At 41.1% G+C, this 22,250-nt stretch overlaps 1 protein-coding gene across 1 annotated transcript; it reads right to left on the bottom strand.

Moving 5' to 3' along the window:
* Positions 1-526: 526 nt before the first annotated feature.
* On the bottom strand, positions 527-17,274 carry LOC136429931 (calcium uptake protein 1, mitochondrial-like). The gene is made up of 13 exons (XM_066420110.1): positions 17,135-17,274; positions 10,443-10,622; positions 9,661-9,775; positions 8,340-8,499; positions 7,509-7,546; positions 6,944-7,058; positions 6,407-6,489; positions 5,893-5,948; positions 5,013-5,145; positions 4,186-4,332; positions 3,660-3,777; positions 2,647-2,736; positions 527-2,241 (listed from the first exon to the last, which is right to left on the bottom strand). The coding sequence occupies exons 2-13, from the start codon at positions 10,610-10,612 to the stop codon at positions 2,087-2,089; spliced, it is 1,380 nt and encodes a 459-aa protein (XP_066276207.1). The 5' UTR covers positions 10,613-10,622; positions 17,135-17,274; the 3' UTR covers positions 527-2,086.
* Positions 17,275-22,250: the final 4,976 nt, after the last annotated feature.

Here is a 22,250-nt window from a genome sequence, read left to right as displayed (position 1 = left end):
TCATATCAACACTTAGACATAAAGAAGAACTTTATTGCGTGACAATTGTAATCGGTACAATGTGTGGCAACTCATGAGAGTTGAATTATTGCATATAGTTGACAAATATAGAGAACTAATCTAATCTATGACTAACACTTATCTATGACAACATGCTAACGGTCTAGAACAGTATGTTGGTAACAGTATGCTGTGTCAGGAATGTTTTTAAATTGTCTCGTTTTTGCACAGAGTTATATACAAATTTACCTACATAGTTGGATATATGAACAGGACATGATGATATGATATTGAAAATCTTTGTCCAGGTAGGTGGTAATATTGTGTCAAACGTACATACCATAGATTGTAACAATTTTTTTGTCGGTCATCAGCATAAGTTGGACAGTCCATAATGAAGTGAAATTCGTTCTCAATATCATTATGGCATGTTGGACAGAGTCTCTCTTAGACATGAACTAGATACTTCTAGATTGTATCTTAACAATGTCTAAGTCTTAGAGAAAATGAGCCATCTGACGCTGGGTAGATTGTTGCGTAAACTTTATTCGTTATAATCAGCTTTATAGCTTAAAGACATTGCACAAAATGTCAAGTATTTCAAATGAGATACTCGTTCTACAATAATAAAGCATCAAATAATGAATATAGCACACGCCAAAGATAGTAACTCAAGCAACCGGATAGTTTTTTTCACTTTATTTGCATATCAATTCACAGTTCGTGGTTAAAAACCTGCTGTTACTGACGAAAAGTAGTATAGTGGAAACTCTGAACGTATCCAAAATCATATCTAGTTGGTTGAGTAGCTATTTTAGGCGTGTCTTATTACCTGGATGTCGAATGAATATAACAGTATATAACAATTGGGGAAATGACTTAAAAACTAGCACTGAGATGTACAGGTAAGAATATAAGCTGAAATAAGACTTGACATGATAAGTAAATAAGTAACAACATCCAGATAGTGCAGGAAACAAATAGAGTGACTTCTTTAAATAAAACATGAAACATATGGTTTAATCGAAAACTACAAAATCTACACTCAGAACGTCACCAGTTGAACGGGCGTAGTCGCCAACCCCTTGCGAGCCTTACTCGACCCACCATCCCTTCTCTGTGCAAACACATGCAGGTGTGTGAGTTCCCAGGACTTGTTTTGTCAGCAGACATCCTTGAGCTGGTCTATCGTATTCTCACCCGTATTCACATAACCGATAGGACATTTCAAACGTATATAGTCTGGACTTACAAATTCTATCCATCTACATATATTATATCAATTTGTGATACTTAAGGTCTGTAAATTCTTACTAAAAAATTTAAAACATGTAAATGTCTGGTCTTTCGGAATGTTCAAAGCTTGATTGTGATTGTATCATTGTAGTCATATATCTTATTTTACCTTATGAATCTGGTACTGTCGGTTTTGTTGTGTGATGCAGATATATCAAATTAATTTACAGATACATGTACATGTAACCATAATTATAGACATTATGATTTCCGTCATTCAGGCCTATCTATACTCAATCGTTTCAGGGCACATAGATAGCGACTTGGTCAATCAAAACCGATCTCATCATATATTATTGGTCATTAATTTGATTCTTGAAGGAACGCCGAATTTATTTCTATCTACGGAATTTCTAGAAATCTACTAATACATTTCGGGCGAGCTACTGTATTTCTAGGGATGTACGTTGTACGTAAAAAGGGAACAATAAAAAGACATATCATCAAGTGTTTGATATCCCCGGGCAAATTGAAATAACATTTCCCCAACGAGATATCGATAACAATAAGCGCTTTCGCACGTTCGAGTATGCATGTGCGGTGTCAAAGGTGAAGGCCCCTGAGACGTAAACAAAACCCGGCTGGGCATTGTTATGCAAATTAGGACAATGGTCGAGACGAGCTAGGGGCCTTCACCGTTGACACCTCACATGCGTGCTCGAATGTACTGTGGCCGACAGGTGCATTGAGCAACACACTTAGTAGGTGTGTGCACACCCAAAGTAGGTGTGTGTTGTTCATTGTACCTCTCGGCCACGGTACGAATCTGCGAGAGCGCTTATTACAGAGTCTAGTCACTGTAGGTCTCCCTGTAGACTTGCTTGGTACACCTGATAATGGCGGACAACATCCGGGACACTCCGGTGTCATGGTGACGGGTCAGCCCTCGCGTGGCGCGCTGTTTCAACAAAGAGACAAACTCCCTATCGTCCAACACTCCGTCATCTGTGAAGAGCGAATTTAGAAGAAAAAAAAATCAATAAAACTTTATAGCATCGACCAAACTGCAGGCTCAAATGCTTCAACTGTATCTCATGGGAAAGATAATCGTTTGTATACTTGATATACAGACCCCGAAAGCCGTTAAATGTCCCCCTAGGTGTATAGATCCTGAAATGGGCGTCAACTTTAATCATGGTCTTTTATGGTTACATCAATAACGATACTATTGATACTCACAACGACCAAATTCTATCTGGCGATGGACCAATCACACTAGAAGGGCACTGCAAGATTGATGTGTCACAAATTCTTGCATTAGCTCGGATTCACACGTACGTTAGGGGTCCCAATTGGGGAAATGTATCGGCAATGTCATAGAACGAATCTGACAGGACTTTTTCTACTCACCGTTTTCGTCGAATAGTTTGAAACATATTTGCATGATATGATCAGCCAGCTCGACAGCTGCTACGGTTTTAGCGACGTGTGTCAGGGTAGCTGGAAAAGAGATGAAAAAATGATGTGCAGTTAGCATATAGCGATACGAATATTGAGCAGATTCTGTTTTCAGCTTTAAGCAATATAACCAGAGGTGTGAATATGTCACAACTTAGATTTTTATAAATTAAAGGATTTAGTCTGGGTGTCAAATTTCTCTTTATTTTGAGTAGGAAAACTTTATTTTGAGTAGGAAAACTATTTCCTTGATGGTGAGGAAGATTTCCTACACTGCTATAACCCTTTCCAGCGGCCGTTCAGCAACCATAGAGCAACGAAAACTCCCAGTGGCTTAAACGAATTGTTTTGATGAAGAAGCGTATGTTGAAAGATTTGTGTTTTATTTCAAATCATACTTTTATTTCATGGATTTCGCTACCCTTTTTTAAAGTCACTGTTTGAAGAATGTTCTCGTAACTGGTGTTACACGTGACTGATGAATTTATTCAACGATTTCATGGATCATATTTAAATTATTAGAGTCATATGTGATAAAAATCCAAGTTTTTCGCTCAGTGGCCCCCCAACTGTCTCCATCCAGTGGTACACGGGCCTTGCAGAGTTTGTTCACGATACCGTGGAGTTGACCAAACTTATGCTTAGGTCCCAATTGGTAAAAGGGGCCCGGCCGGGTAGTTAACGGGCTGTTGTTTTTTAAACTTTAGGCTGTGGCCCCTATGTTGCCTCGTGGAACATCATTGGGCTATCATTGGGCCCGGCCGGAACCCCTAATCATTTCAACTCGAACTTAAAAACAACGCGGGACTTGGTAACAAATAGACGCCGTGAGCTAATCCTGCGAGCACCGGGATGTATCTCCCAGGTACCCGGCAGTGCACCTGGACACATTTGTGGCTTCAGGGCCCGACTGGGACTACACAGCACCGGCGCAATTGGGACCTATTAAAGCATTAGTCACATACTTGGTTCCAGCGGCGCTCCCGCTGCGTGGAAAAACGTCAGGGCGATGTCGATGTCGTGAAGGTGCTGCAGCGCCAGGAACAGGTTACGAAAATCATCGTACGATACGCCGGGTGGCGCCTGGAAAATACCGAAATACATCATAGCGAAGATGTGTGACTGAACGTAATAACTATAGAGATTTAAGTAGCATCCTGACGACTATCTTAAAGGGTAATGAAAAAAGCATTCCAATGATACATAATACTGTAACGTATAATTGGTAAAGTGAAAAATGGAGATATGATTGAGTTTCCGAACTTTTTTTGTTGAGTTCATCTAAAGGTTATACAGCTGTAATAGATATTTTAAACGAGGCGTTAAACATGACTATACTGTCTACGATGTGATGCCATTTTTGAACCATGCCATTGATGATCATTAATGACAGTGTAAGATATGTCATTTTACGTTGCAGAATGTACGCTCAATATATATGACGCTTAATATTTGCAATACGTCTTACACATCACGTTTACACAAACTTACGTTTGGTTTATCTTCAATGTGTTTTTTGACCCTGGCCACCATCTTCTTTTTCTTGTTGTCTGACAGACCTGAGTACATCAGCAGCGAGTAACAAAACTCCCGGATGGAAATCAATCCGCTTGAGTGATCCGGCTCACAACGGTCGAACTGCAGCGGAAAAACGTTGAATTCAAAAGGTTATTGCCATTCCTGTCATATACAAGCTAAGTAGCGACAGAATTGGGGCTTTTCTTTTCATACATAGGATGGTGATTAGTGGTATTACTGAAGCTATTCCTGTCATATAGAAGGTAGTTAGCGGTAGCATGGAAGCTCACGTAGATGAAAATGGCAGTAATACTAATTGCCACAACAAAGTCCAGAATCTGTGGCGGTTACTACTCGCACTCTCTCAGAATCTTAATGCACATTCTATGTGCACAGACACGATGTCTAGATATGTCCATTTCATACATCAATCAATCACACGGTTTACTGCTTCGGTCCCAATTTGAAAAAGGGGCCCGCCGGGTAGTGTTGTTTTTTTCACTTTCGAGCGTAACCCCCTGCGTGGCCCCGTGGGGCATCGTGCGACTGCAGGGCTATTTTCGGGCCCGGCTGGGACCTCGAATCCTTTTAAACGACTTAAAATCAACGCGAGACTCGGTAACAAATACACGCCGCGAGCTAATTGTGTGAACACTGGGGGGTACCCCCGTACCCGGCAGTCCACCGGGACAAATTTGTGTCTTCGGGGCCCGGCTGGGACTACACCTCCTACGGGCACCGGCGCTATTGGGACCGTAGCCTAAATTTTTACTCTTCACGGCAAAGATATAAAATCTCACCTCCAACTTTAACACAGCATCCTGCACCTTCTCTTGGAAGTCCAGAAACTTCTGCAGCGTGAGTCGTTGGTCCAGGTTAGGGCCAAAGAAATACATGGCCAGGGAGCTTCCCATCCCGTCCTTATCAACAGCACTGACAAGTTATACGAAGAACAGAGGCGTTGTTATGATTGAAAAACTATGTGAATTTGTGTACAAATGTTTTAAGAAGAGAGAAGAGACTCTGTAGATTTAGATGGAATATAGCATAATGTTCCTTTCCTTTTACTTCATGTTACCTGATGCATTTAGCCCATGTTGGGCAGGAATATGCAATAAAGTTCATTGTCATTGTCATTGTTATCGTCCATTCTATTTGCTTAAACCTACATAACTGGGATGTCATGTGCAATCAACGGGAAGTCTCTATTATGTTACAGCACTGATAAATCAAATCAAATCAAATCACTGATAAGGGAATTGCAACATACTTATAACCTTCTACAAGACATATTTGTCTGCGTTGAATGCCTTTGTCAGAGTTTCTCATTGGAACGCCCATAGATATATCTGTTCCGTGAAGATTTTTTACATTTTTCATTTCAATTTTTTATCAATTTGCTTTTGGACAGACGAGGAAGACGTGGCACTGCACTCACGTTTTCATAAATCATATTTTAAGTGCCACGTACAGAGAACGGCGAATTTATGTAATCTCCAAGCAGATATAATGGTTGCGAAGACCGTATCCAACTGGCAGAAGAAGTTTTTATTGCAACCTAAGGTTGAATTCGGTCTTCGCAACCATTAGATCTGCTTGGAGATCAGGATTTATGTAACCCAGCGGATTAATGTTAATGTCTTGGTTGTAGAATTAATCCAGGACCTACACAACACTGACCTGCGCTCTGTGTGCTTCATCCCTGTGGTGGTGTTCCGGAAGGCGAAGTGCTCCACCTGTATAGAAGAACAGTTTTCCACCAGAATTCTTTTTTTTTTGACACTCAAAAACTAAAACTGAAGTATTGATACAGCTGCAATGTTTGGAACGTTGGTTGTTTCGGTACGAAGGTATCATGAGACTTGACTATATTTCGATCCACAATTAGCTTGGCATTTCTTATATTCTTCCTGTGATCTATACTACACCACATAAGAGACATGTTCTAAAGAATGACTAAATCAGTTCTGCGGAAATCCTTATAACTACACAGCTAAAACATTGGACCAAAATGTTATTTCAGATGATTAGATATGATGCAATATAAAAAGATGCAATATAAAAAACATCCGACTTTTTGTAAGTTGGCAATCACAGTTCCACTTTGATTCAGAATGACCTCTACCAACACATATGAACTTTCAAGTGAATACATCAAGTACTATTACAACGACAGTCTTAAGACAGCGCTAACCTTAAGGAACTCGTCGTGAGACAGGTGGCCGTCTCCGTCCACATCGTACACTCGGAACGTCACCTCAAAGTTCCGTTTGGGAGCTGGAAGGGAGGGATTGACGTTACCAGTTCAACACGAATGTTTAAACACTAGCATATTCTCAATGGACAAGGCCAGTGTGGACAGTTGCCATAATCTCAAAGCAGATCTATCGGTAACAAGGCAGCATCTAAAGGGACAACCAAGTATCGAAAGCCACCGGTGGCTTTGGATACTCAGGTTGGCTCTTTTGACACTGCCTTGCCACTAATAGATCTGCTGGGAGAGTGCCTTTACCAATGAATTGGTAAATTTCACACCATTGTTGATTACTAAACACTCCCGCCCCACAAAGTCCCAAGACAGCAACGTCCTTTGATTATAGTACGCAACTGGTAGCAACGAATCTATCGTCCACACACATTTCAGCTTCTACTCGGCAAGTACAAGTAAATTGCGGAGACGTATCTAAGAAAACCATCTAGATTCTTAAATGACAAAGAGAAAGAGTTTTACTTGTGAGCACGGTGAGTAGGAAGATGTAGTCCGTGAAGTTGATGAGTCCGTTGTTGCCGAGTTTAGAGAAGATGTCCGGGTAGGAACACTTCACGTTCACTACCTCACTAACATCCTGCAAGTAGAAAAGGTAGAAATGGGAAATATTTACAACAAATTCCGTTTGTAAACACCTGTTCTAAAAAGTATACATATGAATTCAAAAACATCTTAACATTTGTAACTTTATCACCTTTAATGTTATGACAGATTTACTAGAATGTTATAACGGTGTAATATAACCACAGCTGCTGTCGCGCTGCGTGCCTGCAAGTCTAGTGTGTTACGCCGAAGGGCGGTTATACCGGCTATTTTTTTAGATACAGATAAATACAGATAGATCTCATCTTCGTCTCTTCTTTAATTAGTACTAACTACTCACGTTACTATGATTGAGTTTAAAAGACAAGCGATTGAAAAAGCCAAACAAATCAATGTCACTAACATTGAAGTCATTTTCGGACTGAAGCAATTATTGAAGTAGTAATATAAAATATGGTATACTGTATCTGATACATTTCCGTACCTCCTTTCGAACATGCATAAACTGATCCAGACCCAGACCTGCAGAACAATGCAAGGAAACAAACATTTTACGACTCAAACATACTTCGTTTATCAAACAACGAAATTATTTGTTGGATAAGGGCCTAGGGATGATATATTAAACTGAATTTCATGTAAGAAAGATTTTCACATGTTGTTATGATAGTGCTTTACATTATCCAATGCAAACATAAAACGATACAGAAAGAATAGCCTGATTAAACTATAGTGATTTACTCTCTAAACATAGTACACAGACACTTTTCTTTTTATGTACTAGATTTTGCACCGATGCAAGATTATCATAAGCACATGCAATTTTTAGCAAACAACATTACGTTCCTTCTGTGAACAGTTTTATCAGCTTGGTAAATCGCTGGATAAGAAGGTGCACGTGCTTTGTACACAGCCAAGTGTTTATTTAATTCCGACGTTTTGGTGAATGTCTGCCACCTTCTTAAGGGAAATTCTGACTGCACCGATTCTCTTATGCACTAAAATTTGGTACCACAGAGGAAGCTTAAGGTGGCAGACGGTCACCGAAACATCGATATGGAATAAAACGTTACACAAAGAACGTTGTTATCTACTCTCCAAGCAGAGGTTGGGCTCTGGGTGGTTCTTGACCTGTTTTTAGGCATTTTTGTTGGGCTTTCTATTTTGTCGTGGGCTGGCAATATAAAGAAAACGATATATAGAATACGGGACAAAATGGAAAGCCCGACAAAAACGCCTAAAACACGTCAAAAACCAGCCGGAGCCGAACCTCTGCTTGGAGAATATGTGTTATTCAACACCACGTTTCCCTGACCTTCCGGCTGCATCTCGCCCGGTGTGATGGACCTGAGGAAGTCCTGAGGCGTCATGTAGACCTCAGAGTGTCCGTCAGAGATCACACTCAGCGTCGCAAAGTACCGGAAGATCTTGTCCGGATTGGAGAACGACCGGATTCTGTTCTCATATTCAATGACCTGCCGTTGGTGAGAGTTTCTGTTACTGTTAAACATAATGTCATACAGACTTTGGCTAGGTTTACACAGTTTGCGGAGTCGACTCGGGGCTGTGTGTGAGGAGCTTTGGGCTGCTCGAGTGGAGTTTTCCAACTAGAAAACGCTACTTGTGTGGCCTAGGGTTCTCCTTGTACAGTCCTGAGTTGACTCCAAGTGGACTAAAAAACGCGTGTGTAAATCAGGCCTTTGTTTGTTCCTAATAAGGCTCTATGTCCGCTCGACAGAGACCGCTAGCGCTGTTGGCAACTGCTGAGCGAACAAAAACATTTGTCATTGATATCAATGAAACATTATTGGGAGATCATTGAAAAATCAAATTGAGATCAATCAGACGCCAAACATAGTTACTGAAGTATTACTAGGAACAGGGATCGGTGATGTTTAGGCTCTTTCAATCATCTCAACGACCAAATCATTTTGGTCGCTAGTCGGTTGCCCAGCGCTGGTAATGGAACATTAATGCTTAGATATCAACAGAGTACACTATTCGTATTTCACGTAGATAAAGAAAATGAATGAAATTGGCAAAACCAATATTGTGCGTCAGTGCGAATGAGATTCCATATGATGTTCATAAGGCTCAGATATTAGCAGAATACGTTATTTCTATCTCAGACACTGGCACGGATGCAGATAAAGGGATATGCTGAAACCAATACTGTATGTGGGGTCGTGTGGTGTAAATGTGGGATCGTGTGGCGTAACGGCATCGTGTTCCACCCAGAACTCAGCGGTCCCGGGTTCGAATCCCCTGACGCTACCGATGTTGTGCCCTTGGGAAATGCACTTAACACGATTTTTCTCACTCCACCCAGGTGTAAAAATGGGTAAATATTGTTCTCTGCACATGGTACTGTTGAAATGACTTATGAAAAAAAAACTTGTTTTGTCTGACCAAAAGCGAAGTAAAAAATACTGTACGTCAGTGCCTTTGTGATTTCTATATGATGTCACAAAAGAGCAGAAAATGGATATTGACTTATTGTGGGAAAATAAGTTATTTCCGTATAACCGGCCGAGAACGCCAGAGGGAGAAGGCCCTACCTTGCTTGAGAAAGGTTAATATATTCTTCCCAGCTGGACGTGATTTATGTATCATCGCTAATAACATTTTTATCGAACCTTCCTATCTTTGAAGGTTGGTCTCTTCTTCTTCCCCTGAAGTTCGTCATCTTCTTCCGAAGCAGTCTTATCATCTGACCCGGTCTTCCGATCTTCCTCCGCCGCTTGCAGCTTTCTAAGCAAATGGAATGTGCACCACAAATCAATGGCTTTCACACTTGTGTATCATATACTTCAGGATTAGGCCATCATTCCATACCACCGGTTTCTACAATGTGTGGATCATATGATTGGAAGGCCAGTCTGACTTAATCATATATGGATCAGGATGACATCCGTGGATCCGTGCGTGCATCATTTTTCGCCCGTTTCCAAATGTAGTCCGTTTTCCAAATGTTTGCGACCTTATTGAAAATCATACAAAGAAGCAGGAAAATGAGCAAATGTATGCCGATAATTGAAAAAAGATATAGAAAAAAGTGCTTATGCATCCTATCGTAAAGCAACGTAATGATTTTGTCGAAAAACTTGCTCCTTTGAGTAAACTGACAAATGTATTTCGAGCCCTAAGCGAAGTCTACAGAGTCAAAGAAGATGTGAATAAAACAAAAATAAAATTCATTTTTGCTATTCCATAGATCTATTCTGTGTGTTTTATCATTTGTTCAACCTTCCTGACCGCTTAGATTTCAGGATGAAAGCAACTTTATTTTGCCCAACTTGTATTCGCAGGCTTGCATCAATTCTAAGCTAGGCACCCGGAGAATGTCATCCATATAATCACATAGGTATGGCCGAGTGAATTTGCAATAAACGGATTGTCAACGACGAACATGCCCTACCTTCTCCAACTGAAAAAGGCCGTTCCAGCTACCGCGGCTACCCCTCCGAGAAGCAAAGTTGGCCTAAACAATGTCCGGGTCCTCCCTACAACAGCGGTGTTAAGGTATTTGTTGTGCACAAAGGTAGCACGAAGAAGCAGGTGTCTTGCCTGAATGCATCTCTTAAGCATTGTGATTTCCCTAGAAATGAAAATATGATAATTATGAAAGCAAATTAGCGATAAAAGCTGTTATGGTGTAAAGAAAGAAGACAATGTGCATAATCTCGCGCAAACTAGCAGACGATATGCCAAGTTACATACCAATGCAGCAACGGGATCGTGAGTTCTAGCTGCGGACGTGCGCACGACTCCCTTTATAATACTACTTCCGACCCTCCTTCGCGGAGTAACTAAGGTTTTATTTGGTGTAAGCAGGACGTGAAGCCACCCAAAAGGTAACCGTTATAAATACTGACCCAATAATTTGAAGCAAGAGAAGGCGACGTGTTTCTAAAAGCACGGACATATCTAGCGACGTACACTCAGTGTTCTCGTTATTGGGCTTCTTGTATTGCTGGACATCATCCGATGTCGTTGATGTAAGCAGGATGTGATATCACGCAAAAGGTAACCGTTATAACTACTGACCCAATGATTTGAAGCAAGTGAATGCGACGTGTTTCTAAAAGTATGGATATATCCAGCGACGTACAGCCGGTGTTCCCGTTTAAGATTTGATTTTGGGCTTCGTGTATTGCTGGACTCCATTGTAATCGCTGACAGCCAAAAGGCTGATTTGTTTTGGCGCCCAAAACTCATCGCCTGGCTGATTAGTGGCGCATGCCAGACGTGACTTGCAGGCAATCCATAGCTTTAGCCCGTCCGTAAGGCCGTGCTGATTTGATTATATGGATGACATCCACGCGCGCATCAACCCCCCCCCCCCCCCCCCCAAGGGTCATACTTTTCGGCTATATTGTAAATCGCACAAAGCAGCTGCAAAATGAGAAAATACATGCTGTAAATTGCAGAATTTTTTTTTTCGGAAAACGGATAGTAATGTCGTAGAATGTCAAAGTGACTTCCAAAGTCAAAGGAGAAGATGAGACGTGAAAGAATAAAAATGAAGAATCTTTTGTTTGGTATACCATACTCTTTGTGTTTAGTGTTTAGTTTTGTTCATTCTTCCTGAACACGTAGATTCCCGAATAAAGGCAACTTTTGTTTTGGCCAAACTTTTCTTTTATTCGCACGCTCCCATCAGTTCTTCGGTTCAAGAGGACGTCATCCATATAATCAAATCAACATGGCCTAAATTCAGCTCCGCTTCCTGGTTGGTTACCTTCTGCCAGAAACGCTCATGATGAATGACACGTGTGATGATGGTTGTAAAAACGTTATTTATGTATGAAGGCTGTAGTCTGTCATGGATGCTGATTTCAACTAATGGAAACAATTACAGGCCTTCCGCTGTTGCATAGTTAAGTTTTACTCTCTTTCTCTTCGTTGCTTTCTTTCAAGTATCTATCTATCATGTTGATATCAATTTTGATAGAAAGGTTTATGCTCAAGGGCTAATTGCAGGTACATTGTAGAAATATATAGAAAACCATACATGTGACAGTGAACTGGACTGGCATTGTTGTAACAGTAGACTACTTAATACTAGTCTTGGCTACATTTGTATATCTAGACAAGCTAGTTTTGACCTCTTTTTTTGGAGGCAATGGAAGACGCTTTTTTAGTATTTGTTATTTTAAGAGCAAGTGTTTTTTTGTTCGTTCTTGAATGTTTGAAATTGGGTATTTCGTGATTAATAACGTTCTATCTCTGTCTTTTCCCATCCCCCTTTCGTGGTATCACAAAATTTCTATTTTACGCTTTTGTCTCATTTGCGTCTTCTCACTTTCTTTCTAAGTGTATTTTTCGTATCCCTTTCGTCTTCAGGTAATCAACTTCCATTTCCTTACCCATCTTTATTCCAGACTGGCATTTTAGTCTATATTTCAGCTACTTTTAGACTTGATAATGTATGAAGATGATCTCCGCCGCCCATGATGAAAAATCATTCACCGAAGCCTCTTTGTAGCTCCTGAGACAATGATACACATTAGTACCGTGGAAAGCCGTGTTTAACTTTAACCTGCGTTTGTGAACTAGAAAATTAACGCTAATGGATATGGATCTACTCTCGCCTCCTGTGGTTTAGGGGCTAGCAGTATAATAAATAGGTTGCGGAATCGAAGAAGCATTGCTTGCTTGAATGCGTGCATAAATCTTTGCCTGAGTGATCACGGCAGGCGTAATAATACACCTCGACATGAACGTTAATGCGTTCCTCTAGTAGTCGGATAGAACTACGTCTACATTCCATTTCTCTGCTGTCGATAAACTATAGAGTGTTGAGCTCAATGCGACAGGCGGAGCCTTAGAGTTCACGTTCCAGAAAGGTGTAGGTTATCCTTAGGATTTGTCCGCTCAATGTATATAGAGTGTTACGTTGTTTAATTATACCCCTTTCCACTAAGGCGGTGCTCTCACCGCGCTCTCTCTGCGACCTAAAATTTAACGCTCAATGAATTTTATAGATAGAAAAACGATTCTATTTTTCGCTTTGTGTGTTTTGTTGTCTTTTCAGACATACGTTTATATATAAATATATGTTTACATTTTGCATGATATTCCAATTATGAAATCAAGGCTTAGAAAAATTAGATTTAAGTCGCAGCGAGAGTGCCGTCCAGTGGAATGGGGGCCTACATGTTAAGCCCTCCGCGACACGTTGGTGATCTCGCTGCGTCCTAGATTGAATTTGAGCTAACCGTTACTTTATAATGGGAATACCATGGCAAAACGTACAAGTATGACTAAAAAGACAAAATAATCACATAAAGCGTAAACAGATTCGTTTTTATCATAACCCTAGGTTTTATCGATGAAATTTAGCGCGGTGTTAAATCACTCGGTCGCCAACGCGTCGCGGGTCCATTGAGAGGGCTTAAGCTATAGAGTGTTGAGTCCAGTACAACAGCTGGAGCCTTCGATTTCACGTTTTGGATTTGTTCTCCCATGTATATAGAGTGCTAGGTTATCATTTGTTGTAACCAGGAGGCATGACCTTGATCGAGACTCCAGGGTTGAAGGTGACATAGTGATCCATAGAATTGCGGTTTCTTTATTATATACCCAGTGTCATATTCATGGCTTCGGGGATGAAAAACAATTCTTTTCACTTCAGGAAATTCATTTATTTTGTAGAGGGCGGGAGGAGGCTTTGTAGTGACATTTAACGGACGGATTATGGATGCAAAAATCGTTGACGATGTTATAACTATGGGTTTGTGTTCTGCCGTGTCATCACCGTGGATCGATCCATCAAACCTAAGTAGATATTAAATTGAAATTGAAGATGCTACTACACTGTCTGTAATCTAAGTATGTTTCACTTCATTACATTTTATCTCCCAACATCATGATAAGACCAAGGGGGGAAAGGGGGGACAGGGAGGAAAGGGGGGATCCGCTGGCAAGGGACACAAAATTTCCGATCTGACATTGGAATGATAAAATTGAAAATAGGCTTTCTGTATTTCACACTTTATTAAAAGTTTAAGATAAAATTCAAAGCTTTGAACAGTTTTAATTCATTTCATTTATTTATTCATCTTAAAACATATGGGTAGTGTCTTCAGCCAAAAACAGTTGATGTAAGAATGTATGGTACACATTGTAATTATTTTTTCAGTTTATTGAAAAAAACCCAGATATACTTGTACAATGTGTATGTATACTAATATGATTACTATATGATGTTCAAAATACCATTGTCTTGATGCATTTCAGAAAAGACAACAAAAAGTCCCTGCCTACCAACCCTTATTGTTTTCAGGACCGTGATTGGAAACATAACATTAATGTTCCTATGCCTAATGATATTTAGCTCGCTGACAATATGACGGTGATAGTAGTGGGCCCCGTTAGTGGCCAATGATTCCCTATGGCAGGGAATGTGTCAAACAAATCACAAACATTCCAACAAAAGACAGTTAATATTATTTTTCTAATTCAGGTGGGTGATAAAAGCAGTTTCTGCTTTGTCGAAACCTATTAGAATAAATCAATTCATTTCCTTGTGCAAATTCAATGATATCTCTTATATCAATTTTGATTTCATGCCAACTATCGTTACGTGCCGCAGGGAATGCAAATCTTATCAGATAAAATGTTTTCCTTCGTTGAACTTGAAGGTTTCGAGTAGAAGAACATGATAAAAATGGAATGAAAGTAAGAGGGGCGGTTTGAAACCTCCCCGCAAGTTATTCAATCGCGGTGTGTTACGCGGAAGGGCGGCTATACAAACGGCTTATTTCAAATCCTCATAGGGAAAGATACTGCCTCTTCAGCAACAATAGAGTTAGCTCATAAAATCTAAGGATTATGAAAGATTTTCCAATAATGTGAACCAGTAGACCAGAAAACTTGATGTGTCGGGAGAAATTGACAGGGGTGGTGGCGTAGGCAATTCGGAAGATCGGCATTTTTTTTTATTGCATTTTGGAAAAATCGTTGCGCAATCTAAAACAAAATTACACACCGACTTTTAATCCATTACTTAATTAAGAAGCCGCTAGTTGGCCCAAAATCTAATCATTTCGAGGTCTGAAGAATTCATACCCACAAACCAAATATGAAGACAATCCATCGAGACATTGAGTTATCGGGAAGGAGGGAGAGAGGGAGGCAGGGAGGCAGGGAGGAAGGAAGGAAGGAAGGAAGGAAGGAAGGAAGGAAGGAAGGAAGGAAGGAAGGAAGGAAGGAAGGAAGGAAGGAAGGAAGGAAGGAAGGAAGGAAGGAAGGAAGGAAGGAAGGAAGGAAGGAAGGAAGGAAGGAAGGAAGGAAGGAAGGAAGGAAGGAAGGAAGGAAGGACACACACACGAACGCTGACATAACCTTCTAGGCGAAGATAACTAGATTATTCACAGAAGTTTGTGATTGGTAGTTAGGGTTTGGGAGCGACAGTGCTAATGTGTATGAAGCAACTCATCTTGTTAATACGCTTCATTGTCTACAAAACATTTTTAGTTTCCCCCGGCGGAACACTGTACAATGAACCAATTTCGTTTGTAATCAGATATCGGGGAGCCTGTTAGTTTTTTCCTGGAAGAGAAATCGAACACGTACGTTGCGTCGTTCTCACGAACGTGATTACCGGAGATTGCTATGGACCGATCCCATAGCTGCGCCCACCTCCGTCAAAACGTAGCAATGCAAAATAAAAACACAGAGATGCGGTCACTCTCTCATTGGTCGAAACGATAGTTACCATGCTATCATTGGTTGAACGGCTAAATGTGATGGAGAGTCAGGACCGGTCTATTTTAGCGGTTGGAGTGGTGGGTGCCAGGGGTAAAGGGCACGGGTTCATTTCAAACTCATCTGGGACAGTAGCCAATAGCCATATAGAAAATTTAGGCGATGTCATTTGGAGGCAAATCTTGAAGGGTTCTTTCAATTTGCATTATTTTTATTTTTATTAGTATAACATTGGCTATCACCATTTGTCTCGCATATTATGAGGATAATACATGCATATAAGTTATATATCTTTAAAAAAATTCAGATACATTCTTTTAATCACAAGAAAATGCGTGAATAAAGCAACCCTGCTCCCCTAGTGGAAATTCTTAGTGGAACAGTCCCAGTTTATGGCTAAGTATACATGTTGACAAAATGGCATTTGCGTCGCCACCAATTCCTCTTGTTGTCTTTTGTCTTTATGTACCAACAGGAAAGTCTGCCATTGATACGACGAAATATCAACCACACAGCTTGTAATTACGTATACATATATCATGGAGGGTTGAATGAAATTACTACCTCTGTTATATAACAGCTGTCATTGGGCTGTGTTATTATCCCTACCAATATTGATAACAGAAGCTTTCAGGCCCAATATAACATATCCTCAACATTATTTTATCTCTATGCACATGCAGGTAATATAGCTTGTCCACTGTACGCTGATTATAAGAACCTTGATATACCAAACAAAACGAAAGTATGATGTAGGCATGGGGCTGCTTTTATGAAATTTCTGAGTGTATTATGTTCTTAAATTATACATTCATGATATCGCCGACGGCCAAACGCCTTAATGACTGATTTTACTCACGCAAACCTGCTATCAATTCCCTAATACGTTTTTACTATTTTGCTAATAATTCCCTAATACGAAAAATTGTTTGCACACGTACGCCCTGGAGAAATATTAACGTCTCAAAATAAATGGTTGCCTGCCTATTACATAGCGGAAAAGCACTGACATACGCCTATTATCAGGACATAGAATGTATTAATGCATTATTGATCCACGTATAAAAGATATTGGGCTCAAAACATTTGCCATCATATGTTCAAAAGCTCTGTAGAATATATGGTTAGCTCCAGACGAACTTATGTGATGGATACACATTTCTAGACTCCCCTTTTACATCCCGTGAGCTAATAATACCTCGCTGATTTCGTTTGTGTCTACGTGGATGTCAAACTGACAACAGCTAAGTAGAAATTATATTCCAACGACCAAGAAGGCTTAGTACGTTCTCACGCATTGACTTGGGACTACGTATACGTTGAACCCACTTTTCTAAATAAGGATATCTACCAAATTCAACATGCCACATATTACAAACTACTCGAAGATGTTCTCACCTTTTCTTGAAGACCAAAAAACCAAGAAGACGAGCCTTGCTGGAGTTGTTTTAGACCATGTTGTGGTAAAGGTCCCAGCTACCAGTGCTGTACATTGCCTGCTTCTCTGTTTGGGTCCGCCCCCGTTTTGTGACTTGGAGCGAAAAGGGCGAAACCATTATCCAACACTAAAGGGGTGTGGGGCATTTTAAACATTTATGGTAAGTGTTTGGTACGCTTACAATGTGCAATTTTGAGTGCAGCGAGAATTTCCCTAAAAGCATTCGGCAATTATGGCCCACCAAAGGATAGGTGAATGAATTACCCTTGTATCTACAAACGTTTACTACGATGACGATTATAGGACCGCCCCCTTTTCGGCGTTTGGTTTACAAGGTTCATTCAACCCGAAACACCACAAAATGGTTCGTCCCCAAACCTGGGAAACTGGTTTTACACTCGTTGTTGTAAGTCAGCCGTTGAAGGTCAGGCCAGTCATGCACGGGACCAAAACACGACACCCAATCACAGGGGCACACCAGTATCTGCACCAAGCAGATGCAAGGAGGGGACACCCCGTTCACAGGGACACATTGTCATCTGTAAGTACCAAGCAGATGTAAGGAGGGGGCACCCCGTTCACAGGGACACACCAGTATCTTTTCGCACCAAGCAGATGTGAGGAGGGAAGAACACAGGGACACACCATCATCTGTAAGCACCAAGCAGATGTGAGGAGGGAAAAACACAGGGACACACCAATATCTGTAAGCACCAAGCAGATGCGAGGAGGGAAAAACACAGGGACACAATCATCTGTAAGCATCAAGCAGATGTGAGCAGGGGGTCGTGACGCTTTCTGGCTGTTCAGGTTTCCCTGCACCCTGGTGGTAAAAGCGGATAAAGCAGTCATCTTTATCGTATAGCGTGAAGCATGATGGACTACTTTCTAAGTAGCTAGTACGTGAAATTAATCAATGAATGAAGGCCTTTATTGTACACATATACAAAGAATAGTATACAGATACATCTATACATTGTCAAATTACTACAAGAATTATAAACTTCATGGATTCGACGACTCCTCGTTTTTCGTAATGATAAAAATGTTAGAGCAGATATAAACTACGCACAAAAAGTTCGGAAACTTAACTTTGGTTGAGCATATCTCCGTTGTTTTTTTACCAATTTTGATGCATTATATATCATTATAAAGCTTGTGTGATTCCCTGTTCTATGATACCAAACTTATTGTGATTGAAAACCCACGGAACAAGTACCAGGACTAATAACGTGAGTGGGTCACGGAGAAAAAGTGCCCAAAATTCCCTGTTGGTGTCATACGCGCGCTGTGACATCCTATTGGTATGGGGGCGGATGATGATTCAATATATTGTTTCCTCAGGTTCTAAGGTTATTTTTAGAGCACAGACCATCCAAGGTTATTTCTAGCACACAGACCATCCAAGGTTATTTTAGCACATCGAAGAACCAATTGTTTACACCACATAAACACCTGCGTCTTGCAACGGTATCGTCATCCACAGGTGTTATTTTTTGTTATTGTTTCACAACAAACATTGGGGTATGGGGAGGCATAAACTCCAGGGGAAAGACAAGACTTGTACCAGGAACCCTCAATGCAGAAAGATATCGTGACACAATACTTGATCCGGTGGCCATCCCTTTCCTCCATAACATGGGGCCGAATGCCTTGCTGCAAGATGATAATGCCCGCCCACACCGGGCAGGGATCATCGCCGACCATCTCCAACATGCAGGTGTAGAGAGGATGGAGTGGCCCTCTAAGAGCCCGGACCTGAACCCCATCGAACATCTATGGGAGCAGCTTGGGCGAGCTGTCCGTGCAAGACACGGTGGCTGACCTAGGACGACTGCTGGTGGAGGAATGGGACGCTATCCCACAGCATCGCATTGCGCGACTGGTGACGAGTATGAGGAGTAGGTGCCGTGCTGTAGTGACAGCGCGTGGCTGGATCACCCGTTACTAAGACTCCTTGCTAACCCGTTACTAAGACACAGATTGTTGGTTTTGATAAAGAATAAACTTAGCTTTCATGAATATGTCTTGTTAATTCTTGTTGATTTTTCACAATACTCTCGTACAGAAGTCAATATCAACAGAAGAATATGTACGGAATAGCATGTTTGACTATAGTAAGGTAATCTGGGCACTTTATTTCTTCGACCCACTCACTTTAGCAGGCCTGATGCTCGTTTCATGAACTCGCAATAACAATAAGTTTGGTATCATGGGAAAGGAAATCAAATAGGCTTTTAAATGATATGTAATATATTGAAATCGGTAAAAAAATAACGGAAATATGATCGACCAAAGTAAAGTTTCCGAACTTTTTGTGCGTAGTTTATATGATTATCAATGATTTGTTCAAACTCATTAAAATATGAATTTGCCTATATTGCTTAGGTGTATCAAGCGGGGGAACATAGGTTGTATCAGTCTATAAAGTCCAGTTCTCTCTTTGTGGTATCATTTACATTCTATTACAAAGTAGTACTCACCTTCTATTTTATGTAGATTACAGAATGGACACATTCGTTGTTCCAGGGCAGTGCGGCATTGCCACGGCTCGCGTTTTCGACCAACCACATGGCCATGGGAAAAAGTGTAGGAGTTGAATAGACACTTACTGTTGTAGTGATTACACACAATTGTGTGGAGATAGGCGCCGCCGTAGATACAATCTTTTATTAGGGTCCCCCCTTGCTCTTGTTACTACTTCTGGGCGAGTTGTGTTCTTTTGCGTACAAACAATGCCTCACCCTCCTTTATCAGCGCTGAAACACGCTCGGGAAATGTTCGGCAAACCCTCCCGGTCTCAGCCCTGATCTTTTGAACGGAGATTTTGGTTACCGGGGGCGTCACTGACAGTTGCTCATAAATAATTAATGAGCTAGCCCTATTTGGCACAAACAGTCGTTAGTTGCTCATGAATAATGAAGTTGTGATGTAAGACGTAAGCTGGTTGGCTGATAGCTTCTCAGCGTCCTTTGCGGCTTTGCTCGAGATGAGCTTTAGCAAACCCTCTGATTGGCTGAAAGCTGTTTGGTGGGGACGTCGCCAGAAGCGTGTTCAGGGGCTCGGAAGGGTAGGGCCGCTATGGGAGGTAACGAACATATCGGGTCTGCTGGGAGGATGACAAGGCCTATACAAATCTCTTCTATGTACGGGATCGCAGTCTTCACGTTTCGTTCCGAAATGACAGAGTGTAGTCGTAACTGGCCAGCCGTACCAAGCTTGTAAAAAATGTGGACGCCAGATCAAGTTATGATTTTCTATCCTAACATCTGCTAGGAGTTGCAATTATCTACATGGCAAAGCACGGGATCAACATAACATTCTAGCCTCCACCAGGCCTTCCCACGGGGATATGGGATCGTATAATTCGACAAAAAAAGTGAATAATTGGCCTTGAAGTTAGTCCACGGTAAGGTTAACATGACTGCGACTGCAAATTTAAACCTATTGTGGCCAAACTTCCCTGACGAATATTCTCCCTATAGCTGGCGTAGTTTTAATAGTCTGGCAAAGAGAGCCCGCATTCATGGCCACTCCAATATATTTTTGTTGTAGAAGTGAAGTCGGTTGTAAAGAGCACTGTAAACATAAACATGTTAGCGGGGATATAATTTCTCGGTAGGGAGAAAATGGAGTGTTAGCGGTGGTTTTTAGTTCGCGTTTGAAACAATAGTAGCGCTACAGTCGCTCAATGGAACGGCTTTTCGCGGTTGTTTTAAGTTCGCGGTAAAGACTTTAACCGCGAATATAAAGCCACCGCGAATATTTCTGCATTTACAGTGTATTGGCGGTAGAATTGAAGTTTGCTGTAAAGACCTGTAAAGAGTCTCACACACTCTGCTCCCGTTCCAGGGCCCCTTGAAAATCAATATCCAGGTTTGGTAGGGTGTAAGCTCACGTCCATCACATCACGGCATAGAAGATGATAGATGGTTGTATGTTGATAATCTCGTTAAGAGTATCGATCCGTAATATTATTGCGTTTAATATTTCAAGTGATTTAAAGCAAAGAATGCTTTACGTTCAGGTGTTTTGCAACTTGTAAGTATGATGTGGTCACAGCGGCTGTCTTTTATTTTTGGGTCTGTGTGTCTGTGTTTGTGTGTTTATAATTCCGGATATTTGTAGTAAGCATTTCTCAAGAACCTCTGGATGGATTATGATGATATTTGGTTTGTGGGTTGGTGTTGGGAAGACGAAGGTCAAGGTCGATTTTAAGCCCTGGTATGTGACCTTGGTACTGCAGCAGGATTTCGTTTTTTTTGGGTATTTTTTAGCCCGGATGTGCTACGGTCTTGATCTTTTGATAACAGATAGCTTGTGATGTATGGAAGGAATGGTGTATGCCCCCTTGCAGCTAGCTCTGGAACTGCAGGGGCGTTTTGTTACCACTGCACCTGGCGCAAGGTCTGGCTCAAATTAGGGACTCCAAGAAGATGTCAGGCTCCGGTTTCCAACACTGCCTATAACTGAGATAGAGAGGAATATCGATAGCTATCAATTATGTTAATTAAGACCTTATTTGCATAATTGATAAGATAAGAGTGTAATTCCGTAGTGGTAAATGATGTGATTTTTTGTTCTTGTAGCATTTGGAAGTTAAGTAAAGTTGAACATTATTAGATATAAATCATGCAAATCGGGGCCTCGTTTACATAATTTCTGAACAAATGTTACAACAGCCTTCTTTGCTAAGATGAGACTTTCATACTTTCAACAACTTGTATCTAAAGAGATAAGTATAGGGAACCTGATTTTCAGGGCTATTCCTTAGTAATAGCCTTCGGATAGTTGGGTAGCCCTGGTTGTACCCTTTTAAACAGCCAAATAAATCAATCAGATCGAATCAACCTCATTTTCTTCCTTAATTCATTCCGACGCTGCCACCCTTATCCTGTAGGGCAGGCCAAATTTACCCGAACGCTTCTCACCTTCCAAACGATGCGATCCGATAACGCCAAGCAGTCCATTATCAGTTGACGAACGAGTCACCTATGGAAATGGATCTCTGCGTGACCCCTGAAGAATCGCTGGTGCACATCGTTTGCTATATTGTTATGTGACACTTAGACATGA

This window comes from Branchiostoma lanceolatum, chromosome 3 (genome assembly GCF_035083965.1).
Source record: "Branchiostoma lanceolatum isolate klBraLanc5 chromosome 3, klBraLanc5.hap2, whole genome shotgun sequence".
Lineage (NCBI taxonomy): Eukaryota > Metazoa > Chordata > Leptocardii > Amphioxiformes > Branchiostomatidae > Branchiostoma > Branchiostoma lanceolatum.
Note: the sequence above shows the minus strand (reverse complement) of the source record. Positions and strands in the feature narration are given on the sequence as shown.